Raw genomic sequence first — 17945 nt, 5'->3', positions numbered from 1 at the left:
TGGAAGCCCCATTACTTCCCTGAAGTGACTATTCTGCAGTGCTACAGCTCTCACTAAGAACATTTTTTTTCCTGATGTTCAGTTTATATTTTCCTCTCAGTTTCATCCCATTCCTCTCTGGGATATCCCTTTCATCCCTCTCCTCACTGCCCCTTTAAATATATACAGACAGTTGTGCCCCTCTCAAACATTGCTTAGTCAAACTATACAGTACATACTTGGCTTTTAATCCTTTTAGAAGTCAGGCCAAGCTCTCTGAGAAGTTTGGTTGCTCTCCTCTGAGCTCATCCCATTGAATCAGTTTTTTTTATAAGAACATAAGATCGGCCATACTGGGTCAGACCAAAGGTCCATATTCTGAGAGTGGCCAATGCCAGGTGCCCCAGAGGGAACAGACAGAACAGGTTGTCATCAAGTGATCCATTCCCTGTCGCCCATTCCCAGCTTCTGGCAAACAGAGGCTAGGGACACCATCTCTGCCCATCCTGGCTAATAGCCATTGATGGACCTGTCCTCCATGAACTTATCTAGTTCTTTTTTGAACCCTATTATAATACAGTAGTACTCAGAACTGAATACAAGATTCCGGGTGCAGTTACAGCAAGGCTGTAGAAGTGATGTCTATGTTCAATTTTTTATTTCAAATTATTTGCCCCCCAATGCAATAGCTTGCAGTTCTCCAAGTCTGAACCTCACTTTTTTTGGTTCAAATGTCTAATCGTTCTAGCTACTTCCTGGCCTTGCTGATATTCACAACTCCTCTCAAGTTACTGTGAATGTCCTGAGCATGCTGTTTACCACCTTCTAGATAACTAATAAAGATGTTAAGAGTGGAAAGAGCACAGATCCCAGTGACACTCCACACCCATCTGAACATACTACTGTTTATCTCTACCTTTAATAGCTGGGACCTTCAGGCAGTTTTTGATCCCGTTGACAGCATTTCTACCCTGGGCAGTATGAATTGATTACTAGACTGACACAGGCTACACTTGTGCCACATTTCGGCTCTTTCTAAAGCAGAAATCAAGCTTGATGTCTTGATGTTTGAAAAAGGGGCAATTAAGAATTTGCAGTGAGACTAACTTTGGCCCTATGACAACTAATGTTGTGGAATTAAATGCACATCCACACCTCAACGACATTAACACTCCAAACGAGCTGCAGACTATTTTCTTGACAAAAGCCACCATCATTTAGCCATTTAGACTACTTGTAGACATGAACAGCCTCCAGTTCACAGATGAAGGGATAACCATCTATCAGTGCTGGATTCTAAGTGTGGAAAACAGAACACAATACAGTGAGATCTGCACGAATGGCCATCTCCAGTTGACAATACTGTCTTATGAAACTGCTTTACAGTTTCCCTCAAAGTTTCCAGCACAATTTTGTTTGACCTGTTATGAAAGACAAACTTTACTAGGTATACTTGTGGCACCTTAGAGACCAACAAATTTATTTGAGCATAAGCTTTTGTGAGCTACATCCGATGAAGTGAGCTGTAGCTCACGAAAGCTTATGCTCAAATAAATTTGTTAGTCTCTAAGGTGCCACAAGTCCTCCTTTTCTTTTTGCGAATACAGACTAACACGGCTGCTACTCTGAAACTTTACTAGGTATCTGTTTGTTCATCCCTGTGGTGGCTGCTTAGGATGACTTTCACAGTATATATATTTACCTCTGCTGAGAATGTAAGTACTAGTTGCATGAGGCTCCCTACTTTAAGATGCTTAAAGATCATCTATGCCAGCACTCTAAGAAATTCTCTAACTTCTGTTTGAAAAGCTGATTTTTAAGACTATTTCCAACTGACTGCAAGAATCTTCTTAGAGCAGTTCAAAGAACAAGATCTAAACAATAGCCTGACTCCCAGTAACTCAGTTTAAAACATTTGCACAGGTTCTATATGACCAAGGATCTTAAATATTCTTATAAAAGTTGTAATGTTCAGCGCTTCAGGGAGTTCAAACAGCTGCAGCCAAGGCCCAATAGATCTTGTAATGGTCAACCAAATTTAAGAGAAGATTTGTGCTCTACTGGGTTTTTGAATGGAAAAACTCCCAAAGGAGCTAGTTATCTGTTGCTTAGCTGCACACTAATAAAATTGTTTCCCTAGAGGTAAATTAGTTTCTATTACTATGATGTGCCCTAGGAAAAATAGTAATTGAAAACACTGTTCTAATATGTCCAGCTGGAAAATATTAGCTTAGGATGGAACTAGCCTGACGCTAAGCTGCCAATTGGCCGTGCACGATGGAAAAGGAAAGAGGCCTCTTGTAGACAAAATGCCCCATTTTTCAACTCTCTTTTGTACCCCAAATAAAGTAGTTATGAACCAAAAATCTCTGATTCACGTGAAAAAAATCCATGTGTTTGTGATTAGCACTAAGAAATCTGTAGTTCTGGTGCCAAGTGTGTACAAGGGAGGGTAGCCAAATACAGGATCAACAATGGTGGCACACTGAATGGCAGAGTGACTGGATAACCACTTAAGATCCAACAATGTACCCAACATTTCTGTTTTCAACCTCCCTGCTCTGGCAATAGGAAACAGAAGGCAAAAAAATGCAGTTCCACAGTTGCTTATCAGCCCATTCCACATCAACTCAGATTCCTGCAACTCCCTTCAGTTAAGAATATTTCCAACCAAAGAGCAATGGGAGCGTGGACTATGATGGCGGCTTCTCCTTTGCAAATTATTTGGGGAATTCCAGTGCAAGTGGAAAAGGGCTGGGAGAAAAACTGAAATTGACCAAAGGGACATGTAGACGACATATTCGAAACTGAATATACCTGTTAGGTGTAGTTTCCACCATTTTCACTGGAGTATTATTCAACAATCTAGACCACCTCTCTGGGAGTATTTTCTGCAATACTCAGAGCCTAAATTTTTGCTTTGCACCTTTTTAATTTCTCCCCCAAACCATCCAATCTGCACTGGAATGCTTCAGAAAGTGTGTACACACTAGCCTCAATTCCCTGTCTCTGGTACTACTGTCAAATTCAACAACCTACATAAATGACTGGGATTCTTAACTATCCTCTTACTCTTGAAAAGCTGGCCTGCACCTTCAATTCCTGGGCCATGTAAGAATGTCAGAGTTTGCCCGTTCTGACAAATCAGAAAAGAAAAGATGGCAGACAGACAGAAGGTATCACGTAGAAGTGAGGAAGGAAATGAATGAGGTCCTGTGTTACTATTTATGGAGCCCTTCACAGCAGAGGGGCAGCCCTGTTTAATGTAGTTCTAATCAAAAAGAAAAAACAAAAGGAAAGGATAAAGAGAACAGAAAAAAGTCAGTTCAGAAAGCTAAACAGGAGAGGTGAGGAAGAAATGAGCAGATATTGAAAGATCCAAAGTGAAAACAAAAAATGAACAGAAGATATTAACTGCAAACAAACTTGTCATGAAGTCAGAAAAGTTTAGGACAGCTCTACGACGACTGGTTCTGGGCTAATACCCCAAGAGTGGTGTTTTCAGTTAAATTAGTTTTTCTAGAAATAAGCTAAGTAATGGAAAGAGGGGAAGGGGAAGTGCCTGCAGGAAGACTGGCATTTTTTCATGGTAAATGTCAATTTAGTTTAGATGATGGACCCTGTGAAAAGTCAGAGCAGAATTTTAATAATTCATGCTAGCCTGAACTTCTTAACCCTGATTTGAATTTAACAAAGACTGTCTGTTTTCATACGAACGATAAACGTATGCATAGTTTTTACAGTATTATTTTTGTTTTAAAGAAAGTTGGCTTTTCTGTAAATCCTATCAGTTTATTTCCCCAGACTAAAAAGATTAAGAGGGAAACATACAAACAAGTGAGTTATACATACAGTGTAAAACAACAGGTGAAAAAGAAGGCCACTGTAATATATTTTTAAAGTACACTATGTGAACTAAGCCAATATGTCACATCTCTGTCACATAATACAGTTGTTGCATTTCCCTTAAAAAATAATGTTTATGGTAGTGCTGGGCTGACTTTATCAGAGACTGAAATCAAGTAATTTAGCCACCAAACAGGCATTGTGTAGGCAAGCTTTCCTGCACCAATATGCTTTGATCTTGATTTGGAGGGACCTTTTTTCAGGGAGAGAAGAATGTCCATAACCATTCATTGGAGCCTCTGCTGAGACAACAAAAGTGCCAATTTTTATGATAACGCGTGTGATATGGACAACTGATTCCATACAGACTTTCTGTAACCATCTACTTCAGACTCTAAAAATGGAAAAGACCTAATAGGTTATCCAGGGTATTAAAGTATCAGGGGTAGCCATGTTAGTCTGTATCCACAAAAACAACAAGGAGTCCGGTGGCACCTTAAAGACGAACAGATTTATTTGGACATAAGCTTTCGTGGGCTGGAACACACTTCATCAGATGCATGATGTTAAAGAATCATAGAAATGAAGGACCAGGAGGGACCTCAGTTGGTCACCTAGTCCAGTCCCCTGCACTGAGGCATGATGAAGCATTATCTAGACCATCCTTGACAGGTGTTTGTCTAACCTGCTCTTAAAAGCCTCCAATGATGGAGATTCCACAAACTCCCTAGGAAATTTGTTCCCACGCTTAACTACTCTGACAATCAAGAAGTTTTTCCTAATGTCTAACCTAATTTTCTCTTGCTGCAGTTTAAGCCCATTGCTTCTTGTCCTGTCCTCAGTCATAAGAAAAACAACTTATCGCTCGTGTTTATAACAACCTTTTACGTACTTGAAGACTTATCACATCCCCCCTCAGTCTTCTCCAAACTAAAACCCTTCTTTTTTCTCAATCTTTCCTCATATAGGCCATGTTTTCCAGACTTTTAATAATTTTTGTTGCTTTCTTCTGGACTTTCTCCAATTTGTCCACATCTTTCCAGAAGTATGGTTGCCAAAACTGAATGCAATACACCAATCGAGGCCTTATCGCTACTGAGTAGAGTGGAAGAATAACTTCTCATGTCTGGATTACAAGACCCCTGCTAAAACATCCCAGAATGATGTTTGCTTTATTTGCAATAGTATTACATTATTGACGCTCATTTAGTCTGTGATCTACTATAACCTCCAGATCCTTTCCGACTGTACTCCTCCCTAGGCAGTCATTTCCCATTTTGTATTTGTGCAGTGTATTATTCCTTCCTAAGTGTAGTACTATGCATTTGTTATTATTGAATTTCATCCTATTTCAGACCATTTCTGCAGTTTGTCAAAGTCATTTTGAATTCTAATCCCGTCATCAAAAGTGCTTGCAACTCCTCCCAGCATGGTGTTGTCTGCACACTTTATGAATGTACTCTCTATCCCATTATCCAAATCATTTATGAAGATATTGAATAGAACTGGACTCAGGGCAGACCCCTATGGGACCCCACTTGATATGCCCTTCCAGATTGATTGTGAAACAGTGATAACTACTCTGAGTTAGCTTTTCCAAACAGTGCACACCCACCTTATAATACGTTTGTCCAGGCTCTATTTCTCTAGTTTATGAGAAGGTCATGTGATAGAGCACTAAAAGCCTTACTAAAGTCAAGACATACCACATCTACTGCCTCCCCTGCCCATCCACAAGGCTTGTTGCAATGTCAAAGAAGGTTATTCGGATGGTTTGACATGATTTGTCCTTGATTTATCACCTTATTTTCCTCTAGATGCTTACAAATTGATTGTTTGATTATTTGCTCCATTATCTTTCTGGATACCAAAATTAAGCTGACTGATCTATATTTAGGGCTCTGTGTCTGTCATGGAAGTCACGGATTCCATGCCTTCCGCGACCTCTGTGACTTCTGCAGCAGCTGGTGTGCCTGGCTCCAGGGCCAGCTGCCCAGGTGGCCCCAGGGACAGCCATACCAGCTGCTACTGTAGTGGCCTCTGGGTCAGCCAAACCAGCCACTTCTCGGCCGTGGCCCCAGGCAGAAGTCTCAGAGCGACCGCAGTCCCTGGGTGGCCCCCAGCAGCTGGTGCCGCTGGCCCCAGACGTGCACCGACCCCAAGATTTAGTTAGAGGTATTTTTAGTGTAAGTCATGGATCGGTCATGGACTGTGAATTTTTGTTTATTGTTCGTGACCTGTTCATGACTTACACTAAAAATACCCGTGACTAAATTGTAGCCTTATCTATAATTCCCTTATTTGTCCTTGTTCCCCTTTTCATGGAGAGGTACTATATTTGCCCTTTTTCAGTTTTCTGGAATCACTCCTGTCCTCCACGAGTTCTCAGAGATGATCACTAATGGCTCATATCTCCTCACACAGTTCCTTTACTATTCTAAAATATAGTTCACCATTTGACTCGAAGACATCTAACTTTTCTAAGTAATTCTTAACTTGTTAAAACTTGTATCAAACTTTTTCAGAGATGTGGACCATATCTTAACAGAAAGATTGTCTTTTGGTTCATCTCTCTATCAATTCTAAATCAGAGGCATTTATTTAACATCCTTTTAGAAATTACAAAAACTACCTACCAGTTGGACGTATCTAGGGCTTACTATTCAAAAGTACTGAGCACTCACAACTCAAATGAAAGTACAGCTGATGTTCCAAAAATTCAGGCCCCAAAAGTATCTCAAACTAGTTGCCCAATCATTGAAACACTTAAAGTTAGTGGATACTCTTGCAAGTTTTGGCCGTACTTTCTCTATTGCTCAGTTTCCTACTTACAAAAAAAAGGGACCATACCTCCCTGCCTGAGACAGAGATAAATTGATGAACCACTCAGATGCTATGGTAATGCAAACCTGAGAAAACTCCATGAACAAAATTAATTCTAAATGCAATGCAACAGTTGGACAGTATATAGCAAATATGATAGGGGGTGCACATTGAGTAGTGAGGCTAAAAAGTAATATTGAACTGCTGCCTCACTTATGGAGAGCTGTCCATCCTGTGCCCTGAATGAGGCAGAAGTCCTATGGAAAAAATAGTATGAACATGTAATTAAAGATTATCAATTCATATGCATTACGTGCAGAACTAAAGTCGTATGGGCATCCTAATTCTGGCATTTCCTGGCACCTGAATTCTGGACTTTGCAACTTCAACATTCTTTTATCTTTTTTTTTTTGCTATATTTTATATACACACATAAACACACCCCACATATATTCTAAATGGAAGAAATATTTTTTTGTCATCATTGTAAGGGCAGGAAAGTAGATTTTGTGCCGAGGCTGTTAAGTGAGAGTGCCATAAACTTATAGGCTAAGCATGTGTACAGTAGATAGACAAATTATACTCAGGAAAGCTTAGCTTTGCTTTCTAGTTTACAGGTCTGACATCAGAAATTTACCACAGCCATGATCTCTCTCAAATTCTTCATCTTCCCTTTTAACTCTGCATATTCCTACAATTACAACATACTGCATCTAAAAGTATTCCAGATTAGGGGAAAGACACTTTGTAATTCTCTCCTCCTACTTTGTACGCATCATATTTTGTGATGAACATTTATTTGCTTCAAAAAATACATTTATATCTCCACAGAATTCAAAGACAATTACTCTTCTGTTCCTTGGGAGAGACCTCACAAGAACTGCTTCTATTTGCAGCACCCACAGCTATTTCCATCCAACTGTTCTGCTGCGTTAAGCTGTGTCCTTCTTCATTACAAGCATAAAAACTAAAAATTGATGTAACTTTTATTAACACCAGTGTAGTCCAAAAGATGGAAATGCATAACCTAAAGGCACAACATGAAGTCAAAACAATACATAAGCTTTCATATAAGCTTTCAAGTGCTTATAGTTTCCTACAGGTTGCCAATGAGCAGCAGATTTCCATTACTGCTTTATCCACAGTTGAGAAAAAACATCCATGAAGATTAATTACAGGTAGGACCATCCAAACAGCATGAACTCTAACCTTTATGCTTCCTCCAATGAGATCAGGCGGCTCTTCATCTGTTTCTAAGGCAACATTGATGGAGGCAAAGGGACGGCTAGCCATCTGTTGCATCTCACGGAGTAGTTGCTAGTGAATAAACACAGAGATATTAATACACTGTTCCAACATATAGAATACAAAAATGTTTGACAGATTTTACTGAATATGGAAAGATATGGACTCCAGCATGCAAACATTTCAAAACAAATTCCTGATGCTTTCACTGGGCATAAAGATGACACAAGGGAACCTGATGAGAACAATTTCTAAATAAAACCAATTGTATAAATATAAACAGGTCTAAGTAACTCCACTCTGAAAATTTTGTAAGTCTACACAAATCAGACAGCTGCCAGTGTACTTACCATATTGGTATACCACAAATTAACATTAAACAGTCCTGTGTATTAGTCTAAACATGCCAAATGTATCTGTGAACAGCAAGTATGGCTTGCAGGAATATGTTTTATTCAAATACAATACACGTTCCTGAATAAATCTTTAGAAGCCCCTAAAACACATTGTTCTCTTTACAAGTTGAGTTTTAGTGTTATGGTTCGCTCTCAGACATACAATGGCAGTCTCTAAGTGGCAGACTGCAGTTCCAACTTTAGTTTAGCAGTAGTATGGAAAGATATCCTTTTTAGCTCCTGTGGTTAAAAGTCCTTTGCACTAACTGCAGATCAAGTGATTGGTAACGAGATGTAGGTGTCAAACATCAATTCCAGCAGGACTGGGAATGATGTGGCACACTGCCTGTAAATAATGGAACAGTGATATGACACATTGGAAACAAATAGCATCAGCCACTTAAAGATCAGCATACTAATGAAATCCCTCTGATTTATATACTTACAGTATTTAGTATTTCACTTTTGCATTACTATTACCTATAGTATTACCTTACTATAACTACTACTTCTAATCCCAAAGCAACTTTGCTGACATATGGAACAGTACGTATCACCATTCATTCCTGTCCAGGGCTTGGTCATGTCCCTCCAGATGATGTCCCACCCTATAGTTGGTGGTTGGCCTCTAGGTCTGACTCACTTTGTTTGTACTTGTACTATTTTCACCGGCATCCTATCATCTGTCTTCTGCAATGTCCTCACCATCATAATCTTATGAATTGCAGCCAATCCCATATCCTGATTTCACATCCTACTCTCCTTCTAACTTAATTTGTCTTAAAATCATTCCACTATACAACTGCCATCTTCTGAAGAACTTATCTTTACTGCCTCCAGCCTTCTCATGTCTGTTCAGCTGCCTCCAGAATAATATTGTTACTCTATGGTAACAATGGAATAAAGTAAAGTATAATTTCCAACTGTGAGCTCTTCCGTACCCAACCAATGTTGTTTCCTGTATGGCAGCAGTTACAAGGAAATTTCCTTAACTCCACCACTGCTAGCACGGTCTGGCCTGGAGCAAACAGGGTTCTGACATTCTAGCTTGTAATACTTGTAATATGTTTAGCCATTACCTGAAATGCATGACCATTTCCATTTGCTAGGTTTGACAGGCCTGGCTTAAATCCCATGTAAGTCAGTCTTGACTTGCTGTACTGTTTTTATAACAAGTTAGTTTCAGATGCAATGGCTTACTAGGCCAATCCGTCATATTCAGTTAATAGGAATGATATGTCATAACCTGCTGGCCTCCCAGGGACAGGTACTTGTTGTTTCACCCTAGTCCTCTTGCCTTCCCAGGTTAATGAGCACGGACTGCTTGGATCTGAAATCAGTTTCCATTCTCCTGGATACAGTTTGTTCACAGCACATTATTCCATAATATTTGGTGCAACTCTTCTGGGCTTTCCCAAGATGAGCTATCACCGTCTTGGAGAACTAGTAACTACAACTCTATAAGTACTAAATTTATTCTATACTCAAAAAGCTAGACTAGTGAGATGTTAAAGATTGCAAGTTAAAATACTTCCCCCCTCCTCTTTTAAATGTTTTTACTATCGGTAGGTCAAAAAATCAACTAATTATTATTTACAGGACTCAAGATGTGTTACGCAATTTGCAAACAAAATAAAATGAGTCCTTTTCTCAACCAACCTAAGACAACAGTCGCAGGGTGGCAGAAAAGGATATAACATACCAGCACAGGGAACAAATTTAGGGTTAGCCGACAGGCCTTGAGAGCCATAATTTCTGTATTTTCTTTAAACAGAGCACCTCCTTCTGTCCCTCTTCCTCTCATGTCCAGCTGACTTCTGCTCAACTCATTCATTGCTGACCAAGCTGAAGAACATCCTTGTTCCCCATCTCTTTTCTACTCTGCCATTTCCACCCACAAACAGACAGGAAGTGGGGAGCGAAAACATTGACTTGGTGAATTTGAAATAGGATACATAGCTTTTCATCTGCAGGTCACTGGTGTGAATATAGACAAGGTCAGTAGTGACCAACAATCTCTGCTATCTAGTCTTGTTTCAGTTTGGTGCTTTATGTGAAAAGCTCTTTTACTGCAGTTCCCATGGATCAGTATATGCATCATACAAATCATCATCAGGTTTTGCACTCTTGTGGGCAGTATCAGCTAAGGCACTAAACAGAAGACTAAAAGACCTCTCCTCTCATTCCTAGAGTTGAGACACACTGTACTCCTGGGGGAATTCTGCACCACTGCGCAATACAGAATTTCAGAGTAACAGCCGTGTTAGTCTGTATTTGCAAAAAGAAAAGGAGGACTTGTGGCACCTTAGAGACTAACCAATTTATCTGAGCATAAGCTTTCGTGAGCTACAGCTCACTTCAAGGGATGCATACTCATGAATGCATCTGATGAAGTGAGCTGTAGCTCACGAAAGCTTATGCTCAGATAAATTGGTTAGTCTCTAAGGTGCCACAAGTACTCCTTTTCTTAATGCAGAATTTGTGCACAATTTCACGTTTTTCCTGCAGAACTGGGGCTGCTGAGCTTCTGGCTCCCACTGTGGGCTGCTGGACGCTGCAGAGCCCGGCTCTTAGTGAACAGAATGCCCAGCCCACAAGGATAGAGGCGGCATGTTCTGGCTGCTGGTTTGATCCTCATTCTCCCAGGGACAGGAGACCCAGCTCTGACAAACAGTGAGGATGGACAGGGCCACACCACACCACGTTCCCTGGCTGGACAGTAAAGAAGCTGGGGTGGACTAAAGGCTCTGGGGGTGCAGGTATCTGGGACGGGTGCTGCCCCAGAGCTGGGCTCTGGGGGGAGTGGGGTGTGGGTGTCTGGGGGGCAGAGGGGTGTGGGTGTGTAGGCTCTGGATAGATACGCTGGAGGGTAGGGATAGGATACAGAGGGACCTAGACAAATTAGAGGATTGGGCCAAAAGAAATCTGATGAGGTTCAACAAGGACAAGTGCAGAGTCCTGCACTTAGGATAGAAGAATCCCATGCACTGCTACAGACTAGGGACCGAGTGGCTAGGCAGCAGTTCTGCAGAAAAGGACCTAGGGGTTACAGTGGATGAGAAGCTGGATATGAGTCGACAGTGTGTCCTTGTTGCCAAGAAGGCTAGCGGCATTTTGGGCTGTATAAGTAGGAGCATTGCCAGCAGATCGAGGGACGTAATCATTCCCCTCCATTCAGCATTGGTGAGGTCTCATCTGAATACTGTGTCCAGTTTTGGGCTCCACACTACAAGAAGGATGGGCAACAAAAAGATTAGGGGGCTGGAGCATATGAGTTATGAGGAGAGGCTGAGGGAACTGGGATTATTTAGTCTGCAGAAGAGAAGAATGAGGTGGGATTTGATAGCTGCTTTCACCGACCTGAAAGGGGGTTCCAAAGAGGATGGATCTAGATTGTTCCCAGTGGTAGCAGATGACAGAACAAGGAGTAATGGTCTCAAGTTGCAGTGGGGGAGGTTCAGGTTGGATATTAGGAAAAACTTTTTCACTAGGAGGGTGGTGAAACACTGGAATGCATTACCTAGGGAGGTGGTGGAATCTCCTTCCTTAGAGGTTTTTAAGGTCAGACTTGACAAAGCCCTGGCTGGGATGGGGATTGGTCCTGCTTTAAGCAGGGAGTTGGACTAGATGACCTCCTGAGGTCCCTTCCAATCCTGATATTCTATGATTCTATGATTCTGGGGATGCCTCGTGGCTAGGCTCTGGGGGGAAGAGGGTACAGGTGTCTGGTCTCTGGGGATGTCCACGGCTGGACTCTGGGGGAAGGGTGGTGTGGATGTTTAGGCTTTGGGGGGGACCCCATGCCTGGGCTCCAGGGCGGGTGTGAGTGTCTGGGCTCCGGGGGGAGGGGAGTGCAGGTGTCTGGGCTCTGGGGGTCCCACGCAGCCCCAAGTACCCCCAAGTGGAACTGGGTTGTCATAGGTATTTCTTTAACTCTCTACTCTGGGGCGGGTGGGGAGGGGAAGATCTTTTTTGTTGTTGTGTGTATTGTTGACATACTTGTTGACAGGTATTTTGAAATAAATTACTGGTGTTATTACATTATGTTATTTTGACAAATAAAATATACAGAATTTTAAAATATTGTGTGCAGAATTTTTAATTTTTTGGCACAGAATTCTCCCCAGGATGATGTGGTGAGGCTCAGACCACTATGCCTCTTCTATGGACAGAGGACTTCAATTTGTAGGATTTCAATCCAGCACCTTTCACCAACACAAAATTAAAAAAGAAAATAGCAAATCTAGGTCTGATTTCTAAAAGATTAGCAAAAAACAACAAGCTATATAATAGCACTGATTCTAGACATCACCACAAACAACTTAAAGGGAAATCCTAGAAATAGATTTTCTGTGCCTATGATGATCTTTTTAACTACTTGCCAGGCAAACCCAGCAGTGGTAAGGAACCACTCACTGATCTACTAAACCTCCAGATTTCAGAGTAACAGCCGTGTTAGTCTGTATTCGCAAAAAGAAAAGGAGTACTTGTGGCACCTTAGAGACTAACCAATTTATTTGAGCATGAGAAGTGAGCTGTAGCTCACGAAAGCTCATGCTCAAATAAATTGGTTAGTCTCTAAGGTGCCACAAGTACTCCTTTTCTTTAAACCTCCAGAGTTTTAGAACACTTAAAATACACTCAGCAGATCGCAAACTAAAGCAAGTGTGAAGCACATTGTTGAGTAGTCGTTCCCATAATTGTCCCCTTCAGCTATCATGAAGTGCTTTGTATAGCAGCTGTAAAATCAGAGAACAAGCTGTCCTGAAAAAGATGTCCAAAAGAAGAATGAACTAACTCTTACAAGTAAGTTTAGTTTACTAAAGTTCATCACGCCTGTTGAAATCAACAGCAACTTTATGGGATAAAATTCTGACAACACTGTGAAAATGCACACAACTTTGAAGTGACATTACTGCCTACATTTTCAGAATTGGATAAGGATTTAGCTCTGCAACTACCATCATTTCAACAAAGGATTGCACCTCTCAGTATGAGTAATCTGAATATGTGGAATACTGTATAAATGCTGGCTATTATTGTCAGTTATTACAACAGACATCTATTTCAGAATAAAGTCTGGCTCTATGTCAATAACTGTATGGTCATATTTTAAGATGGAAAACCACTCCCAGTTTCAAACAGACTGACAGCTCATCTAAGCATAAGGATGTCCCTTCAAAAGGCAACCCAACAAATATAGCTTACGTACTTAAACTGTACCAGTTGAAGTTTGACAGTTCAGCCTGTGTGCATATTTTAATGATATTGCCCTATTTACGGATTAAGCCTGCTGATGTAAAGACTGGTTGCTTTTCATATTTGTACAGAGTAAATCATGTAACAAAGAATAATAAGATCCACTATGAAAATGGGTTCTAGAAATAAATATTCCTTAATTAAGACCTTATTTTTCCCCAAGAGAGACACATTTTGTACACTTAATCTGTGCACATATATCCCTGCTGAATGACTGTCAATGTGGTTGATGTTTTAATGACAGTTTTGTGTTACAGTGCTAAGGAGACAGATTTTGCATGTGTAGTGTGTGTTCTTATCTGGAGAGAGAAAAGAAGATTCGAGTGAAAATGCAAAGTTTGTCAGTGGAAACATGCTATGTGGGTATTAGGTTATGGTAAAGAGATGTCCCATAACTTGGAATTGCCTTGCTTTCAGTGATTTGCTTTGTGGGAAGTCACACAACCAACCTTAATCACTTTTAAACAGCGTTTTTGTTTATAGAATACCTAATTGATAGGGTTACAGAAGTGTTTTAAACCACTTATGCCCTAAATGAAAACTTTAAGTCAAAATGTACTGTATGTTCATGATATGATGTAATATACACCGCAGTTTGGACCGGCCAATACTCAGTATTCATGTAATTACATTTTTTAAATCAGTGGAACATGTGCAAGTCTAATTCATACTGAGCATTGCAAGCTAAAGAGATTACAGAGCAGTTGGCATGGAAACAGAGCCCCAAGGCTTTGGTACAACAAGAGACTAAAACTATCCGACAGGAACAAACTGAGCAGACAGCAATGTGGTGGGAAGAAGAGGGTATCAAGAATGTACAACAATTGGGGGGTGCCCCTCATATGGGCCCAAGATAGCAAGTTGATGTTGAAGAAACGACACTGTTTCAGATCAGTGGCTCTTTAAAATCTAGCAGCTGTAATTCCCAGAACTGCATATATGTGAACTGACACCCCAGTGGTGGGGAAACCCCATGTTAATATTGATGTGTTACTGATCTGAGAAGAAAGAGCATGAGAACTTAGGGAAACTGTCCAAGAGTCTTGCAATGGCAGAGTATTGCAGGAGACAGTGAAAAATGGCTATCTAGGTTGCAGGCTTGATTTATTAAAATAACCCAAGATGTATTTATTCCTGGGCAACGAAAGCTTGGGGGTCTGTATCTGCAAAAAGAACAGGAGTACTTGTGGCACCTTAGAGACTAACAAATTGAAACCATACTTCGCACTCAGTTAAAAATATAACCTCCTTTCTCAAATATTTTTACATACCAGTATGTTTGCTTTTATATCCGTTATCAGTTTTCTAAACTTGCTGCTGCTGCCTGTACTTTAAGAGTTAATCTCTCTTGGCTCAAGTCTCACTACCCTCCTAGTGTAAGCGGGGGAATAGTCCCACTATTGTGGGGAACTTTCCTGGCTTCTGCACTAGCCCGGTGAAGTGGGCTAGCGAAAGGATCTGGGTCCTCGCTCCCACTTCCTTTACCCAGTGGCCTCTCTGCCCCTGAGGACTCCCCTTCCACTCTCCTATCTGGCAGAGTCTTCGTAACCCCAACAAGGCTGGGCCCAGGATTCCTGGGGGGCTCGAACCCCAACCCTGCTGTGGTTACCTAGGACAGGGGCTAGGGTGTCCTCATTCCGGGGTACTCTATCTGCACTGGGCACTTCTCTACCCACTGATCATTATATACAATTTGAAGCAAATGCAAGTTATTTAATCAACAATTAATTTGAAAAAGAATAAGGAAAAATGGGAAAGGTTAAAGGAAACACATCACCCAGCTCTGTGGCAGGGAACTTCACAAACAGTGTCTCTGGAACGTCAGGGCAGTTCACAGTCTGTTCCTTGTAAGTCCCCGGCCTCCTTCTCAGGCCTTGTCTGTGCTGCAGCGATGCCGTGGGTTGGACACTTGCTCTGGTGGTGGCCACACGCTCTCAGGCTCTAGGTGGCAGGGCCCTTCTTTGCAGCGTTGCCCCTGCCCTGTCAGGGTTACCAATCCCCCTCTGAGTCTGGCCTGCAGAGCCTCCTGGCTAAGGCATCTCCCTGTGCTGGGCCCACTGCCCAGGGTCCCCCCTCACTCTTCCCAGCTGCTCCCGACACCCGGCTCCAGACTGCTCCTGCTCCAGCCCCAGCCCCACTCTGTCTTAGCTCCAGCTCCACTCTGCCTCAGCACAGCTGCTGCCCTGCCTCCAGCTCCCTGGGCTGCTTCTCTGGACCCTCTGGCTCTGGTTGCTGCAGCTCTGCTCCCAGGACAGGTCTGCTCTTTCTGGGCTGTGCCTCTGGCTTTGGGGCTGCAGCTCTGCTCCCAGGCCAGGGTCTGCTCTCTCTGGGTTGCTTTTCTGGTCCCTCTGGATTGGCACAACTCTGCTCCCCAGCTCCGCTTGGGCCCCTGCTTTCTCCTTAGCTTGGCCCCACTCTGTCCGACCCAGGCAATTCCAGCTCACATGGAGGATGGGACCTCCCTGGCCTCCTGACTCCCCAATTAGTCTGCTCGCCCTGTCATTCGGGCTGACCTGGAGCATTGGCCTCTCCCCATTGCTCCTAGGGACTGGCAGTCTCAGGGTCCTGATTCCCCATTGCCCCTTGCTCCTTTTAGTACTGGGAGGTAGCAATTAAAACACCCCCACTGAATGTTAGTAAGGGGGCAAGAGTCCCCTTACATTACCCGTTGCTAAAATTCTGCCACAGCCACAATATTCACACCAGTACATCCGGGCCCCATAGTAACAACATATACCCACATCATATCATATCAAAAACCCATTAACAATTATCAAAAGAACATTTAACATATTTAACATTCCACATCTACTTCTTCATACTATACATAACAATATTCATTAAAACACTACACAGAACCAATAACAATTATCTCTAAATCGAACAGGAAGTACACCCTTATTAGCCCTCTGGGACCTTCTTAAACTGGTGCTTCATTACTCACATTTTTTATTTCCCTATCCTCGGGTAATACTGGGTCAGTTTGAGGGACCTGGCAATTCTCGTTAGGGTTTGGGTTTACCCCATTGGTTTTAGTCTCCTCGGGAAATGCTGCTCTATGCCTCCTACGGACCCTGGTAAGACTAAAAGTCCAATGCTTTAGCTGGTCCCTATGTACTACTCTCTCAGGACCTCCTTGTTCAGGCTGGATAGCGTACACTGGAAGTTCGGGATTGTTGTGGGTGACCACAGTGTGGGGATTTGGATCCCAATTGTCTTGTATTTTATTACGCCTCTGGTGTCTGTGGCTACGAACTGGTACACAGTCACCAGGTCTGATGAGAGCCCCACTGGACTTATGATCATGAGTCCTTTTCCTACTGTGGGCTGTGTCTTTAGTTGTACTGAGAACAACTTTGTTGGCTGTCTTTGGCCTGTCACAGACACCTTTGACCCAGTCATCGAAATTGGTCACCTCATCCTTTGAAAAGGCTTCTTGACACTTCTCTGGCAACATCCTTAAGTTAGCCACCTGTGCAGGAATTAGCCCTTGGCATGCCGCCTGAACTGGAACTAGCGATCTCCCACCACATCTTTCCTGAGGAAAGGTAACTTGTTCTCCCCTCTCCCCAAATGTTACCTTCACCTGAGGGATCACCTCCTCAAGCTGCAACTCCACAGTCTTCATGCTTGAGTTTAGAAGACTCACTGGTACTCTTCCTTTGATGGCACTAGTCAGTACATTGGTTGACTGAAGTCCATTAGGTAGGTTTATCCCAGATGTAGGCTCTACAAGAGCTAGACATCTATTAGTATTTTCTGATACACAGCAGTGTTCGTCAAGGATCTTCCCTCTCTGAGGAGGAATAACAGTCTTCTGTTTTCTGCCCACTTTAACATTTCCAATCTGCCCCGCAGGGCCCAATGAATGGTTTTGTCTCTGTGCTCGAGCCAGTACTCTACTCAGCACAGCATTCTTCTTAGAGTGCCCATGACGGTTCATCCTCCTAGTTCCTTCTACTGGCAACGGTAGCTCCTTCAGCTCACTAATGATGTTCATCCCTGGGATGCCTTCTCTCATATGGCTCCGTTCAGAGTCTTTGTCTTTCAGGATGAAGATGCATTTCCCTGGCAGTGTCTGGCCCATGTAGTCTATGTCTGCTTTGAGGAATCCCACCACTGGGATTGCCAGTCCATTAACTGCTGTTAGACGTACAAACCGTGTGCTGTGCATGGTCAGCTCCTTGTCTTTCAAATATTTTTGAAAATGCGACTCAGTAATGGTGGTGACTTCTGAGCCAGTATCTAACAAACATCTGGTCTTCACCCCTGCTATACATACTTCAGTAGACAATCTCCAAATGCTCACTTACAGAAGTCACTAGATATGCTGGCATTGCCCACATTCCTTTCAACACTGTATGCAGAGTGATTTTCCACCAAGAAGAGGCCTAGGAA

The 17945-nt window shown here is 42.3% G+C and overlaps 1 protein-coding gene across 1 annotated transcript in view; it reads right to left on the bottom strand.

Annotated features, from left to right (window-relative positions):
• ATRN (attractin) overlaps window positions 1-17945 on the bottom strand; it is a 273056-nt gene that overhangs the window by 14648 nt on the left and 240463 nt on the right. Inside the window, exon 27 of the mRNA XM_048846395.2 lies at window positions 7858-7965. Within this exon, the coding sequence (XP_048702352.2) occupies window positions 7858-7965 (108 nt within the window). The remainder of the gene's footprint in view (window positions 1-7857; window positions 7966-17945) is intronic.

This window comes from Caretta caretta, chromosome 4 (genome assembly GCF_965140235.1).
Source record: "Caretta caretta isolate rCarCar2 chromosome 4, rCarCar1.hap1, whole genome shotgun sequence".
NCBI classification, from domain to species: Eukaryota; Metazoa; Chordata; order Testudines; family Cheloniidae; genus Caretta; species Caretta caretta.
The sequence above is the reverse complement of the archived record's forward strand: the minus strand, read 5'-3'. Positions and strand labels throughout refer to the sequence as shown.